The sequence below is a fragment of the Silurus aristotelis genome (assembly GCF_946808225.1).
Source record: "Silurus aristotelis genome assembly, chromosome: 7".
Lineage (NCBI taxonomy): Eukaryota > Metazoa > Chordata > Actinopteri > Siluriformes > Siluridae > Silurus > Silurus aristotelis.
This window is the reverse complement of record NC_139580.1, coordinates 2,289,404-2,313,920: the sequence shown is the minus strand read 5'-3', so window position 1 is coordinate 2,313,920 and position 24,517 is coordinate 2,289,404. Positions and strand designations below refer to the sequence as shown.

The 24,517-nt window shown below is 43.9% G+C and overlaps 1 protein-coding gene and 1 long non-coding RNA gene across 3 annotated transcripts in view; one reads left to right on the top strand and one right to left on the bottom strand.

Moving 5' to 3' along the window:
* Nucleotides 1–24,517, bottom strand: part of LOC310728988 — a 412,338-nt gene that overhangs the window by 4,326 nt on the left and 383,495 nt on the right. The gene's annotated exons all lie outside the window — the stretch shown is intronic.
* LOC310728949 (uncharacterized protein) lies at nt 1–24,517 on the top strand. 2 transcript variants are annotated; one of them, XM_083546858.1, is made up of 5 exons: nt 1–89; nt 1,469–1,798; nt 21,456–21,596; nt 23,023–23,084; nt 24,022–24,517. In XM_083546858.1, the coding sequence occupies exons 1-5, from the start codon at nt 56–58 to the stop codon at nt 24,130–24,132; spliced, it is 678 nt and encodes a 225-aa protein (XP_083402984.1). In that variant the 5' UTR covers nt 1–55; the 3' UTR covers nt 24,133–24,517. The 2 variants fall into 2 exon arrangements, with proteins under 2 accessions (XP_083402984.1, XP_083402983.1); XM_083546857.1 differs by lacking the exon at nt 1–89 and having other exon boundaries at nt 1,065–1,798.

Genomic DNA, 24,517 nt, shown 5'->3' with positions numbered 1-24,517 from the left:
TGAAGCACCACCACTATAGACAGTGTAATCTCCCCCCAACTCAGTCAGAGCAGAAATGGCCAGGCTGCTGGGTGTACAGCTGATCATGAGTAAGTACACAAATACAGCTTCTTTGTTAAAACGGTGATCAAAATATATTATACTGTATAGACGTGGGTTGTGGTGTTATTGGGAAATCCTTATTGTTTTGGTGTGGGGTGAGGAGGGTTGCTTACCGAGTGCATTGAGAAACAGGTTTTGCAGTTACTCCTGTAGAATTGCTGATTATAGAAAATGAATCAACAACTTCTGAGTTGCATCACACTGCATTGAGTTTTTTTTTTTTTTTTTTCGTTTTAAGAATGAAAAAAAACTAATCAAACTAAAAATAAAACATGGTTGCATCTTTATTAGATGTTATACAAATTAAGCTGCAAGTAAATAGGTATATAAGTTATCTTTCACAACTTGAGGCATGGTAATTATTGTTGTACACAGAAGAATTAAAGCAGTATAAAAACAACCTGCAGTTAATATATTTACCACAGTGGGGAAGGATTCAGAAGTCTAATTAACTTAACACACAGAGAGGATATAATGCTCATGTTTCAGGACTTGGACACTACACCCCAAAGCACTATTACAGAGTTAAACAAGGGAAGAACTATTATAAAATTAGTTATGAGTTATGTACAATTATAAGGTTCCCTGGTGGTCTAGTGGTTAGGATGTGGCGCTCTCACCGCTGGGGCCCGGGTTTGATCTCCGGTCAGGGAACCAACCCCAGCCATTAAGGTTGCACAAGCCAGTGCACTCTTAGTGCCGCTCCCAAGCCCGGATAGATGGGGAGGATTGCATTAGGAAGGGCATCCAGCGTAAAACATGTGCCGAATCAAACATGCGGATCAGGAATACAGGATGAGCCGCTGCGGTGACCCCTAATGGGAGAAGACGAAAGAAAGTTTAGAGTTATGTACAATTATGTTCTTGAATTTGTATCTATTGCAGCGTTCCATCAGCTTGAGTGAGGAGCATTACCAATTCATTTTATTTGAGCTGGATGTGTGTAATTCTATCATTAAAACTCTAATGCTTCCACTCGTGCCACATACAGCAGTTTTAATAATCTGAAAGGAATCATGTTAATTTATAGCAGTATCTGCGTAACACGACATAGTAAATAAATATTAATTTACAACAGAACTTTTTGATAGGTAATTCCATTCACTCCCAAAATTCATGTTGACAGCATTGGACTCGAGGCTCAACCTAGTGTACACATGTACATGATCTTTTGCCCTCAGGATAGTTGAGTGTTCTAAGCTTTTTCTCTTCTTTAATCCTTTCATTAGTTTTTTCAGGCTGCTTCAGTAAGTTAGATCCTGTTGATCCAATATCGATCTGTTCACCAGTGGTTTGGGCTTCGCATGTGTGTGACTTCAGTCTGTAAACATGATGAACCTGCTCTCTTACCATTATGTTCTTTCAGGTGTATTCATACAGATCACTTTAGCAGACATCATGTCTGTTCCTCCTGGAGAAAACATCACCCTGACCTGCAGCATCACTAATCATTCACAGATATGGTGGTATCAACTGAGATTTGAAGAGATAAAACTGCTCATATCTGCTAGAATACAACAAGTGGACACAATCTATTCCTACACATGGAATGCTGATGAGAATCACTTTGATTTGAATGAAGACAGCAGTTTGGAAATTATTGGAGTTCAAGAGACAGATTTAGGATTTTATTTTTGTGCAGGTGAAAACAAAAAACACATTGACTTTGGAAAACCCATCAGACTGAACTTTACAGGTGGGTGCTAATACTTTTATTCTTCATAATTGTCATTATATTGTTAAAAAAAATCTAAACCAATCACAAAGTACAAAATGATGCATATAAATTGATAAATAGCCTAAAATGGTCTTAATTTTATTTGATATAAAATTATATTAAATAATGTAGGGCCCCCTGCCCTACTTAGTTGTGTCAAGTCTAAACTCTTTAGGGTGGGGCGACGGGTTCAATAACTTGGGGTCTCTCGACTATAGAAATTAGACTACTCTCATACCTAAACTCTAAAATACACAGAGAAACAAAAAAAACAGTTTTGTATTTATTTCTTTTCCTGCTATGTAGAATATATTGAGATATGAATTATAAAATATATAGATATTTATATTTAAGTAATTAAGTTGACATATGTATAATAATATATAGGTATGAATAACAATAGTCAATAGGAATTATAACAAAATAAATTACTGTCCAATACACTTACTGAATACACAACATAAACAGTTCAAATATGGTAAAACAACTACCCAGCAATGAATATACACTCAAATGAAAATACTTAAACACTCTTACTGTTGACTATTTCCGTTACAGTGCAACTGCACCTCTAAATCAACGCTTATAATCACACAAAAGTATAAATCTCAACATAAAATAGTAGTGGGCCCACTCACACACGCAAACACTCACTCACACACACACACAAGCAAACACTCACTCACTCACACACGCAAACACTCACTCACTCACACACACACACAAGCAAACACTCACTCACTCACACACGCAAACACTCACTCACTCACACACACACACAAGCAAACACTCACTCACTCACACACGCAAACACTCACTCACTCACACACACACACAAGCAAACACTCACTCACTCACACACACACACAAGCAAACACTCACTCACTCACACACGCAAACACTCACTCACTCACACACACACGCAAGCAAACACTCACTCACTCACACACGCAAACACTCACTCACTCACACACACACAAGCAAACACTCACTCACTCACACACGCAAACACTCACTCACTCACACACACACGCAAACACTCACTCACTCACACACACAAGCAAACACTCACTCACTCACACACGCAAACACTCACTCACACACACACATGCAAACACCCACTCACTCACTCACTCACACACACACACAAGCAAACACTCACTCACTCACACACGCAAACACTCACTCACTCACACACACACAAGCAAACACTCACTCACTCACACACGCAAACACTCACTCACTCACACACACACGCAAACACTCACTCACTCACACACACAAGCAAACACCCACTCACTCACTCACTCACTCACTCACACACACACAAGCAAACACTCACTCACACACACACACAAGCAAACACTCACTCACTCACACACGCAAACACTCACTCACACACACACACGCAAACACCCACTCACTCACTCACTCACACACACAAGCAAACACCCACTCACTCACTCACACACACACACAAGCAAACACTCACTCACTCACACACGCAAACACTCACTCACTCACACACACACGCAAACACTCACTCACTCACACACGCAAGCAAACACTCACTCACTCACACACGCAAATACTCACTCACTCACACACGCAAGCAAACACTCACTCACTCACACACACACACAAGCAAACACTCACTCACTCACACACGCAAACACTCACTCACTCACACACACACGCAAACACTCACTCACTCACACACGCAAGCAAACACTCACTCACTCACACACGCAAATACTCACTCACTCACACACGCAAGCAAACACACTCACTCACACAAACACACACAAGCAAACACTCACTCACTCACACAAGCAAACACTCACTCACTCACACACACACGCAAACATTCACTCACTCACACACACAAGCAAACACTCACTCACTCACACACGCAAACACTCACTCACACACACACACACGCAAACACCCACTCACTCACTCACTCACACACACAAGCAAACACCCACTCACTCACTCACTCACACAAGCAAACACTCACTCACACACGCAAACACCCACTCACTCACACACGCAAACACTCACTCACTCACACTCACACACACAAGCAAACACTCACTCACACACGCAAACACTCACTCACTCACACACGCAAACACTCACTCACACACACATGCAAACACTCACTCACACACACACACACACACAAGCAAACACTCACTCACACACGCAAACACCCACTCACTCACACACGCAAACACTCACTCACTCACTCACACTCACACACACAAGCAAACACTCACTCACACACGCAAACACTCACTCACTCACACAAGCAAACACTCACTCACACACACAAACACTCACTCAATCACACAAGCAAACACTCACTCACTCACTCACTCAATCAATCACTCACACAAGCAAACACTCACTCACTCACACTCACACACACAAGCAAACACTCACTCACACACGCAAACACTCACTCACACACACAAGCAAACACTCACTCACTCAATCAATCACTCACACAAGCAAACACTCACTCACTCACACTCATAAGCAAACACTCACTCACACACGCAAACACTCACTCACTCACACAAGCAAACACTCACTCACTCACTCAATCAATCACTCACACAAGCAAACACTCACTCACTCACACAAGCAAACACTCACAAGCAAACACTCACTCACTCACACACACACACACACACACAAGCAAACACTCACTCACTCACACACACACACACACAAGCAAACATTTACTCACACACACACACAAGCAAACACTCACTCATTCACTCACACACACACAAGCAAACACTCACTCACTTACACACACACACACGCAAACACTTACTCACTCACAAGCAAACACTCACTCACACACTCACTCACTCACAAGCAAACACTCACTCACTCACTCACACAAGCAAACACTCACTCACTCACACAAGCAAACACTCACTCACTCACTCACTCAATCAATCACTCACACAAGCAAACACTCACACAAGCAAACACTCACTCACACACGCAAACACTCACTCACTCACTCAATCAATCACTCACACAAGCAAACACTCACTCACTCACACAAGCAAACACTCACTCACTCACTCAATCAATCACTCACACAAGCAAACACTCACTCACTCACACAAGCAAACACTCACTCACACAAGCAAACACTCACACTAACTCACTCACACTCACTCACTCACACACACTCACACAAGCAAACACTCACTCACTCACTCACACTCACTTACTCACACACACTCACACAAGCAAACACTCACTCACTCACTCACACAAGCAAACACTCACTCACTCACTCACTCAATCAATCACTCACACAAGCAAACACTCACTCCCACAAGCAAACACTCACACTCACTCACTCACACACACTCACTCACTCACACACACTCACTCACTCACTCACTCACACAAGCAAACACTCACTCACGCACTCAAGCAAACACTCACTCACTCACTCACACAAGCAAACACTCACTCACTCACACAAGCAAACACTCACTCACTCAATCAATCACTCACACAAGCAAACACTCACTCACTCACACAAGCAAACACTCACTCACTCACACACACACACACACAAGCAAACACTCACTCACTCACACACACACACACAAGCAAACACTCACTCACTCACACACACACACACACACACACAAGCAAACACTCACTCATTCACTCACACACACACAAGCAAACACTCACTCATTCACTTACACACACACGCAAACACTCACTCACTCACACACACACACACACGCAAACACTCACTCACTCACAAGCAAACACTCACTCACACACTCACTCACTCACAAGCAAACACTCACTCACTCACTCACTCACACAAGCAAACACTCACTCACTCACTCAAGCAAACACTCACTCACTCACACAAGCAAACACTCACTCACTCACTCACTCACTCAATCAATCACTCACACAAGCAAACACTCACTCACACACGCAAACACTCACTCACTCAATCAATCACTCACACAAGCAAACACTCACTCACTCACACAAGCAAACACTCACTCACTCACTCAATCAATCACTCACACAAGCAAACACTCACTCACTCACACAAGCAAACACTCACTCACACAAGCAAACACTCACACTAACTCACTCACACTCACTCACTCACACACACTCACACAAGCAAACACTCACTCACTCACTCACACTCACTTACTCACACACACTCACACAAGCAAACACTCACTCACTCACTCACACAAGCAAACACTCACTCACTCACTAAATCAATCACTCACACAAGCAAACACTCACTCCCACAAGCAAACACTCACACTCACTCACTCACACACACTCACTCACTCACACACACTCACTCACTCACTCACACAAGCAAACACTCACTCACTCACTCAAGCAAACACTCACTCACTCACTCACTCACACAAGCAAACACTCACTCACTCACACAAGCAAACACTCACTCACACAAGCAAACACTCACACTAACTCACTCACACTCACTCACTCACACACACTCACACAAGCAAACACTCACTCACTCACTCACACTCACTTACTCACACACACTCACACAAGCAAACACTCACTCACTCACTCACACAAGCAAACACTCACTCACTCACTCAATCAATCACTCACACAAGCAAACACTCACTCCCACAAGCAAATACTCACACTCACTCACTCACACACACTCACTCACTCACACACACTCACTCACTCACTCACACAAGCAAACACTCACTCACTCACTCAAGCAAACACTCACTCACTCACTCACACAAGCAAACACTCACTCACTCACACAAGCAAACACTCACTCACTCACACAAGCAAACACTCACTTACTCACTTACACAAGCAAACACTCACTCACTCACACAAGCAAACACTCACTCACTCACACAAGCAAACACTCACTCACTCACACACACACAAGCAAACACTCACAAGCAAACACTCACTCACTCACTCACTCACTCACTCACACAAGCAAACACTCACTCACTCACTCACTCACTCACACAAGCAAACATTTACTCACTCACTCACTCACACAAGCAAACACTCACTCACACACACACACACAAGCAAACACTCACTCACTCACAAGCAAACTCACTCACTCACACACACACAAGCAAACACTCATTTACTCACACACACACACAAGCAAACACTCACAAGCAAACACTCACTCACTCACTCACACACACACAAGCAAACACTCACAAGCAAACACTCACTCACTCACACACACACACACAAGCAAACACTCACTCACTCACACACACACACCCACACACAAGCAAACACTCACTCACTCACACACACACACCCACACACAAGCAAACACTCACTCACTCACACACACACACACAAGCAAACACTCACTCATTCACTCACACACACACAAGCAAACACTCACTCATTCACTCACACACACAGGCAAACACTCACTCACTCACACACACACACACACGCAAACACTCACTCATTCACTCACACACACACAAGCAAACACTCACTCACTCACACACACACACACACGCAAACACTCACTCACTCACACACACACACACACACACGCAAACACTCACTCACTCACAAGCAAACACTTACTCACACACACAAGCAAACACTCACTCACTCAATCAATCACTCACACAAGCAAACACTCACTCACTCACACTCATAAGCAAACACTCACTCACACACGCAAACACTCACTCACTCACACAAGCAAACACTCACTCACTCACACACACACACACACAAGCAAACACTCACTCATTCACTCACACACACACAAGCAAGCACTCACTCATTCACTTACACACACACGCAAACACTCACTCACTCACACAAGCAAACACTCACTCACTCACACAAGCAAACACTCACAAGCAAACACTCACTCACTCACACACACACACACACAAGCAAACACTCACTCACTCACACACACACACACAAGCAAACACTCACTCACTCACACACACACACACACACACAAGCAAACACTCACTCATTCACTCACACACACACAAGCAAACACTCACTCATTCACTTACACACACACGCAAACACTCACTCACTCACACACACACACACGCAAACACTCACTCACTCACAAGCAAACACTCACTCACACACTCACTCACTCACAAGCAAACACTCACTCACTCACTCACACAAGCAAACACTCACTCACTCACTCAAGCAAACACTCACTCACTCACTCACACAAGCAAACACTCACTCACTCACTCACTCAATCAATCACTCACACACGCAAACACTCACTCACTCACTCAATCAATCACTCACACAAGCAAACACTCACTCACTTACACAAGCAAACACTCACTCACTCACTCAATCAATCACTCACACAAGCAAACACTCACTCACTCACACAAGCAAACACTCACTCACACAAGCAAACACTCACACTAACTCACTCACACTCACTCACTTACACAAGCAAACACTCACTCACTCACTCACTCACTCACACTCACTTACTCACACACACTCACACAAGCAAACACTCACTCACTCACTCACACAAGCAAACACTCACTCACTCACTCACTCAATCAATCACTCACACAAGCAAACACTCACTCCCACAAGCAAACACTCACACTCACTCACTCACACACACTCACTCACTCACACACACTCACTCACTCACTCACACAAGCAAACACTCACTCACTCACTCAAGCAAACACTCACTCACTCACTCACACAAGCAAACACTCACTCACTCACACAAGCAAACACTCACTCACACAAGCAAACACTCACTTACTCACTCACACAAGCAAACACTCACTCACTCACACAAGCAAACACTCACTCACTCACACAAGCAAACACTCACTCACTCACACACACACAAGCAAACACTCACAAGCAAACACTCACTCACTCACTCACTCACTCACACAAGCAAACACTCACTCACTCACTCACTCACTCACTCACACAAGCAAACACTCACTCACACACACACACACACACACAAGCAAACACTCACTCACTCACAAGCAAACTCACACACACACAAGCAAACACTCATTTACTCACACACACACACACAAGCAAACACTCACAAGCAAACACTCACTCACTCACTCACACACACACAAGCAAACACTCACAAGCAAACACTCACTCACTCACACACACACACACACACAAGCAAACACTCACTCACTCACACACACACACACACACAAGCAAACACTCACTCACTCACACACACACACACACACACAAGCAAACACTCACTCACTCACACACACACACACACACACACACACACACACACACACACACACACACACACACACACAAGCAAACACTCACTCATTCACTCACACACACACACAAGCAAACACTCACTCATTCACTCACACACACAGGCAAACACTCACTCACTCACACACACACACACACGCAAACACTCACTCATTCACTCACACACACACAAGCAAACACTCACTCACTCACACACACACACACGCAAACACTCACTCACTCACACACACACACACACACACACACACACACACACACACACACACACACACACACACACACACACGCAAACACTCACTCACTCACAAGCAAACACTCACTCACACACTCACTCACTCACAAGCAAACACTCACTCACTCACACACACACAAGCAAACACTCACTCACTCACACACACACAAGCAAACACTCACTCACTCACACACACAAGCAAACACTCACTCACTCACACACACACACACACACACACACACACACACACACACACAGAAACACACACACACGCAAACACCCACTCACTCACACACACACACACGCAAACACTCACTCACTCACACACACACACACACACACACGCAAACACTCACTCACTCACACACACACACGCAAACACTCACTCACTCACACACACACACACGCAAACACTCACTCACTCACACACACACACACGCAAACACTCAATCACTCACACACACACACACGCAAACACTCACTCACTCTCACAAGCAAACACTCACTCACTCACTCACTCACTCACAAGCAAACACTCACTCACTCACACACACACAAGCAAACACTCACTCACTCACACACACACAAGCAAACACTCACTCACTCACACACACACAAGCAAACACTCACTCACTCACACACACGCAAGCAAACACTCACTCACTCACACACACACAAGCAAACACTCACTCACTCACACACACACAAGCAAACACTCACTCACTCACACACACACAAGCAAACACTCACTCACTCACACACACACAAGCAAACACTCACTCACTCACACACACAAGCAAACACTCACTCACTCACACACACACACACACACACACACACACACACACACACACACACACACACACGCAAACACCCACTCACTCACACACACACACACGCAAACACTCACTCACTCACACACACACACACACACACACGCAAACACTCACTCACTCACACACACACAAGCAAACACTCACTCACTCACACACACACAAGCAAACACTCACTCACTCACACACACAAGCAAACACTCACTCACTCACACACACACACACACACACACACACACACACACACACACACACACACACGCAAACACCCACTCACTCACACACACACACACGCAAACACTCACTCACTCACACACACACACACACACACACGCAAACACTCACTCACTCACACACACACACGCAAACACTCACTCACTCACACACACACACGCAAACACTCACTCACTCACACACACACACGCAAACACTCACTCACTCACACACACACACACGCAAACACTCAATCACTCACACACACACACACGCAAACACTCACTCACTCTCACAAGCAAACACTCACTCACTCACTCACTCACTCACAAGCAAACACTCACTCACTCACACACACACAAGCAAACACTCACTCACTCACACACACACAAGCAAACACTCACTCACTCACACACACACAAGCAAACACTCACTCACTCACACACACACACACGCAAGCAAACACTCACTCACTCACACACACACAAGCAAACACTCACTCACTCACACACACACAAGCAAACACTCACTCACTCACACACACACACAAGCAAACACTCACTCACTCACACACACACACACAAGCAAACACTCACTCACTCACACACACACACACACAAACACTCACTCACTCTCACACACACACACACACACGCAAACACTCACTTACTCACACACACACAAGCAAACACTCACTCACTCACACACACACAAGCAAACACTCACTCACTCACACACACACAAGCAAACACTCACACACACACACACACACACGCAAACACTCACTCACACACTCACTCACTCACAAGCAAACACTCACTCACTCACACACACACAAGCAAACACTCACTCACTCACACACACACAAGCAAACACTCACTCACTCACACACACAAGCAAACACTCACTCACTCACACACACACACACACACACACACGCAAACACTCACTCACTCACACACACACACACGCAAACACTCACTCACTCACACACACACACACACACACACACACACGCAAACACTCACTCACTCACACACACACACGCAAACACTCACTCACTTACACACACACACACACACGCAAACACTCACTCACTCACACACACACACACGCAAACACTCACTCACTCTCACAAGCAAACACTCACTCACTCACTCACTCACTCACTCACAAGCAAACACTCACTCACTCACACACACACAAGCAAACACTCACTCACTCACACACACACAAGCAAACACTCACTCACTCACACACACACAAGCAAACACTCACTCACTCACACACACACACACAAGCAAACACTCACTCACTCACACACACACAAGCAAACACTCACTCACTCACACACACACACACGCAAACACTCACTCACTCACACACACACACACGCAAACACTCACTCACTCACACACACACACACGCAAACACTCACTCACTCACACACACACACACGCAAACACTCACTCACTCACACACACACACACGCAAACACTCACTTACTCACACACACACAAGCAAACACTCACTCACTCACACACACACAAGCAAACACTCACTCACTCACACACACACAAGCAAACACTCACACACTCACACACACACACACACGCAAACACTCACTCACTCACACACACACAAGCAAACACTCACTCACTCACACACATACAAGCAAACACTCACTCACTCACACACACACACAAGCAAACACTCACTCACTCACACACACACACACGCAAACACTCACTCACTCACACACACACACGCAAACACTCACTCACTCACACACACACAAGCAAACACTCACTCACTCACACACACACAAGCAAACACTCACTCACTCACACACACACAAGCAAACACTCACTCACTCACACACACACAAGCAAACACTCACACACACACACACACACACACACACACACACACACACACACACACACACGCAAACACCCACTCACTCACACACACACACACGCAAACACTCACTCACTCACACACACACACACACACACACGCAAACACTCACTCACTCACACACACACACGCAAACACTCACTCACTCACACACACACACGCAAACACTCACTCACTCACACACACACACGCAAACACTCACTCACTCACACACACACACACGCAAACACTCAATCACTCACACACACACACACGCAAGCAAACACTCACTCACTCACACACACACAAGCAAACACTCACTCACTCACACACACACACACGCAAGCAAACACTCACTCACTCACACACACACAAGCAAACACTCACTCACTCACACACACACAAGCAAACACTCACTCACTCACACACACACACAAGCAAACACTCACTCACTCACACACACACACACAAGCAAACACTCACTCACTCACACACACACACACACAAACACTCACTCACTCTCACACACACACACACACACGCAAACACTCACTTACTCACACACACACAAGCAAACACTCACTCACTCACACACACACAAGCAAACACTCACTCACTCACACACACACAAGCAAACACTCACACACACACACACACACACGCAAACACTCACTCACACACTCACTCACTCACAAGCAAACACTCACTCACTCACACACACACAAGCAAACACTCACTCACTCACACACACACAAGCAAACACTCACTCACTCACACACACAAGCAAACACTCACTCACTCACACACACACACACACACACACGCAAACACTCACTCACTCACACACACACACACGCAAACACTCACTCACTCACACACACACACACACACACACACACACGCAAACACTCACTCACTCACACACACACACGCAAACACTCACTCACTTACACACACACACACACACGCAAACACTCACTCACTCACACACACACACACGCAAACACTCACTCACTCTCACAAGCAAACACTCACTCACTCACTCACTCACTCACTCACAAGCAAACACTCACTCACTCACACACACACAAGCAAACACTCACTCACTCACACACACACAAGCAAACACTCACTCACTCACACACACACAAGCAAACACTCACTCACTCACACACACACACACAAGCAAACACTCACTCACTCACACACACACAAGCAAACACTCACTCACTCACACACACACACACGCAAACACTCACTCACTCACACACACACACACGCAAACACTCACTCACTCACACACACACACACGCAAACACTCACTCACTCACACACACACACACGCAAACACTCACTCACTCACACACACACACACGCAAACACTCACTTACTCACACACACACAAGCAAACACTCACTCACTCACACACACACAAGCAAACACTCACTCACTCACACACACACAAGCAAACACTCACACACTCACACACACACACACACGCAAACACTCACTCACTCACACACACACAAGCAAACACTCACTCACTCACACACATACAAGCAAACACTCACTCACTCACACACACACACAAGCAAACACTCACTCACTCACACACACACACACGCAAACACTCACTCACTCACACACACACACGCAAACACTCACTCACTCACACACACACAAGCAAACACTCACTCACTCACACACACACAAGCAAACACTCACTCACTCACACACACACAAGCAAACACTCACACACACACACACACACACACACACACACACACACACACACACACACACGCAAACACCCACTCACTCACACACACACACACGCAAACACTCACTCACTCACACACACACACACACACACACGCAAACACTCACTCACTCACACACACACACGCAAACACTCACTCACTCACACACACACACGCAAACACTCACTCACTCACACACACACACGCAAACACTCACTCACTCACACACACACACACGCAAACACTCAATCACTCACACACACACACACGCAAACACTCACTCACTCTCACAAGCAAACACTCACTCACTCACTCACTCACTCACAAGCAAACACTCACTCACTCACACACACACAAGCAAACACTCACTCACTCACACACACACAAGCAAACACTCACTCACTCACACACACACAAGCAAACACTCACTCACTCACACACACACACACGCAAGCAAACACTCACTCACTCACACACACACAAGCAAACACTCACTCACTCACACACACACAAGCAAACACTCACTCACTCACACACACACACAAGCAAACACTCACTCACTCACACACACACACACAAGCAAACACTCACTCACTCACACACACACACACACAAACACTCACTCACTCTCACACACACACACACACACGCAAACACTCACTTACTCACACACACACAAGCAAACACTCACTCACTCACACACACACAAGCAAACACTCACTCACTCACACACACACAAGCAAACACTCACACACACACACACACACACGCAAACACTCACTCACACACTCACTCACTCACAAGCAAACACTCACTCACTCACACACACACAAGCAAACACTCACTCACTCACACACACACAAGCAAACACTCACTCACTCACACACACAAGCAAACACTCACTCACTCACACACACACACACACACACACGCAAACACTCACTCACTCACACACACACACACGCAAACACTCACTCACTCACACACACACACACACACACACACGCAAACACTCACTCACTCACACACACACACGCAAACACTCACTCACTTACACACACACACACACACGCAAACACTCACTCACTCACACACACACACACGCAAACACTCACTCACTCTCACAAGCAAACACTCACTCACTCACTCACTCACTCACTCACAAGCAAACACTCACTCACTCACACACACACAAGCAAACACTCACTCACTCACACACACACAAGCAAACACTCACTCACTCACACACACACAAGCAAACACTCACTCACTCACACACACACACACAAGCAAACACTCACTCACTCACACACACACAAGCAAACACTCACTCACTCACACACACACACACGCAAACACTCACTCACTCACACACACACACACGCAAACACTCACTCACTCACACACACACACACGCAAACACTCACTCACTCACACACACACACACGCAAACACTCACTCACTCACACACACACACACGCAAACACTCACTTACTCACACACACACAAGCAAACACTCACTCACTCACACACACACAAGCAAACACTCACTCACTCACACACACACAAGCAAACACTCACACACTCACACACACACACACACGCAAACACTCACTCACTCACACACACACAAGCAAACACTCACTCACTCACTCACACACATACAAGCAAACACTCACTCACTCACACACACACACAAGCAAACACTCACTCACTCACACACACACACACGCAAACACTCACTCACTCACACACACACACGCAAACACTCACTCACTCACACACACACAAGCAAACACTCACTCACTCACACACACACAAGCAAACACTCACTCACTCACACACACACAAGCAAACACTCACACACACACACACACACACACACACACACACACACACACACACGCAAACACCCACTCACTCACACACACACACACGCAAACACTCACTCACTCACACACACACACACACACACACGCAAACACTCACTCACTCACACACACACACGCAAACACTCACTCACTCACACACACACACGCAAACACTCACTCACTCACACACACACACGCAAACACTCACTCACTCACACACACACACACGCAAACACTCAATCACTCACACACACACACACGCAAGCAAACACTCACTCACTCACACACACACAAGCAAACACTCACTCACTCACACACACACACACGCAAGCAAACACTCACTCACTCACACACACACAAGCAAACACTCACTCACTCACACACACACAAGCAAACACTCACTCACTCACACACACACACAAGCAAACACTCACTCACTCACACACACACACACAAGCAAACACTCACTCACTCACACACACACACACACAAACACTCACTCACTCTCACACACACACACACACACGCAAACACTCACTTACTCACACACACACAAGCAAACACTCACTCACTCACACACACACAAGCAAACACTCACTCACTCACACACACACAAGCAAACACTCACACACACACACACACACGCAAACACTCACTCACACACTCACTCACTCACAAGCAAACACTCACTCACTCACACACACACAAGCAAACACTCACTCACTCACACACACACAAGCAAACACTCACTCACTCACACACACAAGCAAACACTCACTCACTCACACACACACACACACACACACGCAAACACTCACTCACTCACACACACACACACGCAAACACTCACTCACTCACACACACACACACACACACACACACACGCAAACACTCACTCACTCACACACACACACGCAAACACTCACTCACTTACACACACACACACACACGCAAACACTCACTCACTCACACACACACACACGCAAACACTCACTCACTCTCACAAGCAAACACTCACTCACTCACTCACTCACTCACTCACAAGCAAACACTCACTCACTCACACACACACAAGCAAACACTCACTCACTCACACACACACAAGCAAACACTCACTCACTCACACACACACAAGCAAACACTCACTCACTCACACACACACACACAAGCAAACACTCACTCACTCACACACACACAAGCAAACACTCACTCACTCACACACACACACACGCAAACACTCACTCACTCACACACACACACACGCAAACACTCACTCACTCACACACACACACACGCAAACACTCACTCACTCACACACACACACACGCAAACACTCACTCACTCACACACACACACACGCAAACACTCACTTACTCACACACACACAAGCAAACACTCACTCACTCACACACACACAAGCAAACACTCACTCACTCACACACACACAAGCAAACACTCACACACTCACACACACACACACACGCAAACACTCACTCACTCACACACACACAAGCAAACACTCACTCACTCACACACATACAAGCAAACACTCACTCACTCACACACACACACAAGCAAACACTCACTCACTCACACACACACACACGCAAACACTCACTCACTCACACACACACACGCAAACACTCACTCACTCACACACACACAAGCAAACACTCACTCACTCACACACACACAAGCAAACACTCACTCACTCACACACACACAAGCAAACACTCACACACACACACACACACACACACACACACACACACACACACACACACGCAAACACCCACTCACTCACACACACACACACGCAAACACTCACTCACTCACACACACACACACACACACACGCAAACACTCACTCACTCACACACACACACGCAAACACTCACTCACTCACACACACACACGCAAACACTCACTCACTCACACACACACACGCAAACACTCACTCACTCACACACACACACACGCAAACACTCAATCACTCACACACACACACACGCAAACACTCACTCACTCTCACAAGCAAACACTCACTCACTCACTCACTCACTCACAAGCAAACACTCACTCACTCACACACACACAAGCAAACACTCACTCACTCACACACACACAAGCAAACACTCACTCACTCACACACACACAAGCAAACACTCACTCACTCACACACACACACACGCAAGCAAACACTCACTCACTCACACACACACAAGCAAACACTCACTCACTCACACACACACAAGCAAACACTCACTCACTCACACACACACACAAGCAAACACTCACTCACTCACACACACACACACAAGCAAACACTCACTCACTCACACACACACACACACAAACACTCACTCACTCTCACACACACACACACACACGCAAACACTCACTTACTCACACACACACAAGCAAACACTCACTCACTCACACACACACAAGCAAACACTCACTCACTCACACACACACACGCAAACACTCACACACACACACACACACACGCAAACACTCACTCACACACTCACTCACTCACAAGCAAACACTCACTCACTCACACACACACAAGCAAACACTCACTCACTCACACACACACAAGCAAACACTCACTCACTCACACACACAAGCAAACACTCACTCACTCACACACACACACACACACACACGCAAACACTCACTCACTCACACACACACACACGCAAACACTCACTCACTCACACACACACACACACACACACACACACGCAAACACTCACTCACTCACACACACACACGCAAACACTCACTCACTTACACACACACACACACACGCAAACACTCACTCACTCACACACACACACACGCAAACACTCACTCACTCTCACAAGCAAACACTCACTCACTCACTCACTCACTCACTCACAAGCAAACACTCACTCACTCACACACACACAAGCAAACACTCACTCACTCACACACACACAAGCAAACACTCACTCACTCACACACACACAAGCAAACACTCACTCACTCACACACACACACACAAGCAAACACTCACTCACTCACACACACACAAGCAAACACTCACTCACTCACACACACACACACGCAAACACTCACTCACTCACACACACACACACGCAAACACTCACTCACTCACACACACACACACGCAAACACTCACTCACTCACACACACACACACGCAAACACTCACTCACTCACACACACACACACGCAAACACTCACTTACTCACACACACACAAGCAAACACTCACTCACTCACACACACACAAGCAAACACTCACTCACTCACACACACACAAGCAAACACTCACACACTCACACACACACACACACGCAAACACTCACTCACTCACACACACACAAGCAAACACTCACTCACTCACACACATACAAGCAAACACTCACTCACTCACACACACACACAAGCAAACACTCACTCACTCACACACACACACACGCAAACACTCACTCACTCACACACACACACGCAAACACTCACTCACTCACACACACACAAGCAAACACTCACTCACTCACACACACACAAGCAAACACTCACTCACTCACACACACACAAGCAAACACTCACACACACACACACACACACGCAAACACTCACTTACTCACACACACACACGCAAACACTCACTCACTCACACACACACAAGCAAACACTCACACACACAACCCACCGATGCAGGCCTGTGTCGTTGCTTGAGTGCGTTGTGGCCTTTGAAACTTTGAAAACTGGCCTCTTCACTCAAATGAGCCAAAAAAAATAAAAACATAACATGTACCTGTGCTCCAGTGATCACTTACAGTCTAAGCGGAGACATCACACACGATCCTCTGTGAACAGTGCTGTTTCCCGCGATCCAAGGCGAACCGAACAGTATTGATGAATGCACGGTTTCTCCACCGAGTGCTTTTCCACTCACCCGATCACAACCCGAACTCAACTGATCTCTCGAAGTAGTGCAACACCACGGTATTATGCTGAATGCAGTATATCAGTCCAAGAAAACAAACCAAGATAACACGCGTTTAGCAGTTATTTTACTGGTTTTTCCCCGCATGAGCGTTTCTGCTCCCGAACTCTCTCGAGCGCCCCGTCACCCCTTCTCTCATTTAATTGACTCATTAGCCACCAATCACATTACACTCTCCTTATGCATGGGTGGGTATAAAATAATTAACATCTAATCACAGAAAAGAAAGTAAATCTAGGTAGTAACCAGCACATGTCTTCCAGGTGCATTTTAACCAAACTTTAGCGAATAAATCCTAACTCTTTTCACTGCCATGGACGAGCTAAAGGGATTCACACTCATTTTTTCAGAACACATAAAAAAATGTTAATCTCTTCAAACACAAGATAGTTTAATGAATAGTGTACTTAAACATTATTATAAAACAAACCTTCTCAGCCACAAATATCTGAATAGGGGCAGTTATTTAAAATAAGCTTTTAAATAATTATGACTGTAGCTTTTATATGCACATATTTTTTGTAAAAGAAACATAACTAATAAGAGAGTTACAATTACATCACAATAGGGTTTACATTTCTGAGCTCTCCCACACAAAAATAGGTAATACCAGAAGAAAAAGGATTTTTTTTTTTATTAAATTGTGAGAATAAAATATAAAAAGGAATCCTAGAGCTCTTTAGTTTGGACTTTAGTTTTACTTTCAGAATGTTTTCTATCATTTTAATTTTTTCTAAGAAATGATTAAATGATACCTCACTTTTCCTTTTTCATTTTTGTTCTCTCACTGATTTTTATATTTCCATCTTTCCTGCTTAATTCTCAAACAAAACTAACATACCATACCAGTCCCCCCCCCAAAAGGTGTGACACAGAACAAGCTCAGAGAACAGACGGGTTCAATCTGAGTTCATCAGTCTGGAAGAATCTAAGTGCTCTCACCGCTGCCCTCTGCTGGCTGTAAGAGTTATAGCTCAGTGTCCTACAGAATATTTTGGCAACAAGTCTTCCAATATGAAAAAATAGTTTGTTCAGTAAAGGTTAAACAGTTAAAAGCTAAACTTAAAACTACACTTGCTTAGGACCTGTTGTAAATAATTATAGTTTTATGCAGTCAATATATGCATGAATATCTTGTAAAATCTTCAGAAAGGGAGACTGTAATCAACTTTTACATTTACAACATTTAGCAGACACACACATCGACATCAATTTAAGTGTTAATTAGTGCTACATTTTATTATACGTTTAAGAGACCATTTATTACTTTTATGTGCATAAAACTATACTGAATAAAGAGTTAATAATAATCAATAAATATCCCCAAAACAAACACCAGACCAGTCCAAAACTGACTGCATTCGATGCAACAAACAAAACATTCATTTGCATCAAATTCATGAAAAAGAGATTTGTTTTATTCATAAACATCACCCTCCTTCTGTGCCTCTTTCAGACAACAGAAATCCAGAAAGCACTGTCCTGTCTACATATTTGGATCGCTTTCAGACCATAAATATAATCCTGACATGCCTGTGTTCCATCTCTTTCCTTATTAACATCACCTGCGTCTGTGTGTTCAGATCCAGAGTGCAAGGTGAGAACAACATTACAGGTCTACCACCATGCCTTCAGAACCTATAGACAGATTTTTCATAAAACAACTTCACCCAGAAACACACGAGTGCTAAAGATAAAGTACTAAAAATACGTATACAACACTGTTTTACTACACATATTCCCTGTAGGCATTACAGTGATTTGTAAATAGAAAATTATTATTGTTCAAATGTTCACTATAAGAGCAATAAAATTTTTTGTAATTGTAGTAGTGACAGCAATATATACCGCTGCATATCAACACAGAAGCTCACAGTTGATTATGTGAAGTAAAAATCACGACACTTTATTAGTGTTAAGTAAAAAGCACACGTTTCACTTCCACTTTGTGGTGACCTTGTGAAACCCTTCACATGTTGAAATCTGGAGACTTGATAGAAAAATTCCAGACTGGTTTTGTGTTGATTTTCGTTTTGTTGTTGATTTTCTTCGTGGTTATTTGACATTGCGGTGATGTGCGTCTGGTCCTGTGACTGGTGTAAATCCCAGTTCTAGTTGCCTTTTTCGCAATCAGTGACTTTGTAAACATTTATACCCTCGTGTTTCTCCATGGTCTTCTCGTACATTTGTATGATGTGACTTCAAACCCAAACCTCTCATCAGTAGTACACTTAAGCTGATTATCGAGTTTTTATTTTTATATGGCCTATCATGAGAGTAATGGTGACAGTTACTGCATTTACACAAACAAATATACACATTGTGTCCTTCCTTCATCAATCACACACACACACACACACACACACACACACACACACACACACACACACACACTAGTATCTCTTATCAGTCTGAGGTAAACTATACTCACCATGTTTAAACATGACCCACACTCTAGTCTCTTTTACACCAGCATGTGGCAGAAGCTCCTATCCAGACTGACCTCCACTTATTTATTCAGCTGGGCAGTTGAGATTCAGGGGCCTTGCTCAAGGGCCCAATAATGGCAGCTTGGTGGTGCTGAGATTTGAACTCAAAACCTTCTAGCCTCTTAATTGCTGAGTCACCGCTCCACTTGATATTATTCATCTACTCACTTCTGTTCTGTTGGGTCATTTTCATTTATAAGAATTCAAACATAACCACTGTGTCCACTGTGTACCTGCAGAGCCAGTGTGTGTGTGTGTGTGTGTGTGTGTGTGTGTGTGTGTGTGTGAGCATAACAGTTTAACAGCGAGGATTTATACACTCGAGGGTGACACTGATGCAACTAAACTACAGAACCACCAATGATCTTAAAAAGCGTGATACTGTACATGCAGGATTCAGTCGTCTCTCTACATCAGTAACACCTGATGGGTTTTTCCTGAAACACAACACCAAAGATTTCAAGGTTTTTGATGGAATCTGATGTTTAGACTGTCATAGTGAACTGTTTTCACAGTTTTGTTTTCTCTTTGCAGGAAAGTCAGTTTTATCCCACCCATGCTGCAGTGACCCCAACACCACTCATTCAGCTGAGAAGGTACTGGAAACATAGACCAGTAATAAAAAGTGTTATAAACCCGGGTATCATTTCTCCTCTCTTATTCTGTAATGCAGCTAAAGCTACTTAACTTTTCTGTAGCAAAACAAAAAATAAGACTTAAGGACAAGAAAAATAATAAATAAAGACTTAGAACTGGAACAGCAACAGTTGTTATGAGTGAAGCACAGAAAGATATAAAAGTAAAGAAATGGCAGATTTACACAGTCTGACTGCACTGTACAAATAAAACAGCCGAAGCTCTACTTAGTAATTACAACTTATTATTCATTTTATTATTATTATAGAACTACATAAATGGAATTTGTTACTATGCAAACAAGCCATTGTCTTGTGAGCTTCCTTTCATAAGTGTAAGGAAGGTCAATGCCTGCTGCTTTAAATGATAAAAATTACATTTTGTTTATGTAATAAAAAAATGCATAAGCTTTGCATAAGAAGTTTAAAACCTAAAAAACCTGGTCAGTGTAGATTTACATTTATGATGAAGAGAGAAGAAAAGGTTTAATGTTCTTTTTTCCATGAATAGACTCCTGTGCTATTGTAAATGTGTAACGAAATTTCTTTTAACAATATAATGATTACTGCTTCTCAGGTACTTACTTGAAAAAATTTAAAGCACTTGAGGGCAACATAATGTCCATAAACCTACAAATAAAAAGTGGCTCAAGCTTGTTCAAAACACAAACTCCTTACAAACATTTGCTCACATGCAAAACTCCCACAATGTTACCACTTCTCCAATTTAAACACCATTTAATTGATTATTAGATATATTTAAAAATATATGTCGCAATAACATGACTACAAAAATCTAATTGTATATTTAGACTTTCACTTTTAAATAAATGCAAATGCTTCTAATGTTACTAAATGGAACTAAACTGCATGTTTTTTTCTTTTTTTTTTTCTGTAGGAAATGAATCTGCACTATGCCACGTTTACACACAAGACAGAACCCGGTTATAAAAACACATCGGATTTGGACAGTGTGTTGTACGCAGGAATCAGATATTTACCTGCCTGACAGCATGTTCCCGATTATAGATCTCTACCAATATGAGGAAAATATTTTTCATATAAATGATCTATATGATCTATGAACTATTATTATTTATTCTCATTAATCAATTAATATGCATACTATTCACACATTTATTCAAATATAAAGTATAAAAATTACATTATGTTTAATCTCTATCTGTATATAATCTGCATATTTAATATATATAAAAAAAACACATTTTAACCCTGTGTAATAAAATGTAAATAAAATATCCCTGCTGCACTCTTTCACAATTTCAGCATTAAACTTATTTTATCACTTGGAGTCTTAGAGAACATGTATTTCAACATGAACTATTGTGAGATAATCTCATATCCAAGATTAATTTAACCTTTTCTGACTTTAA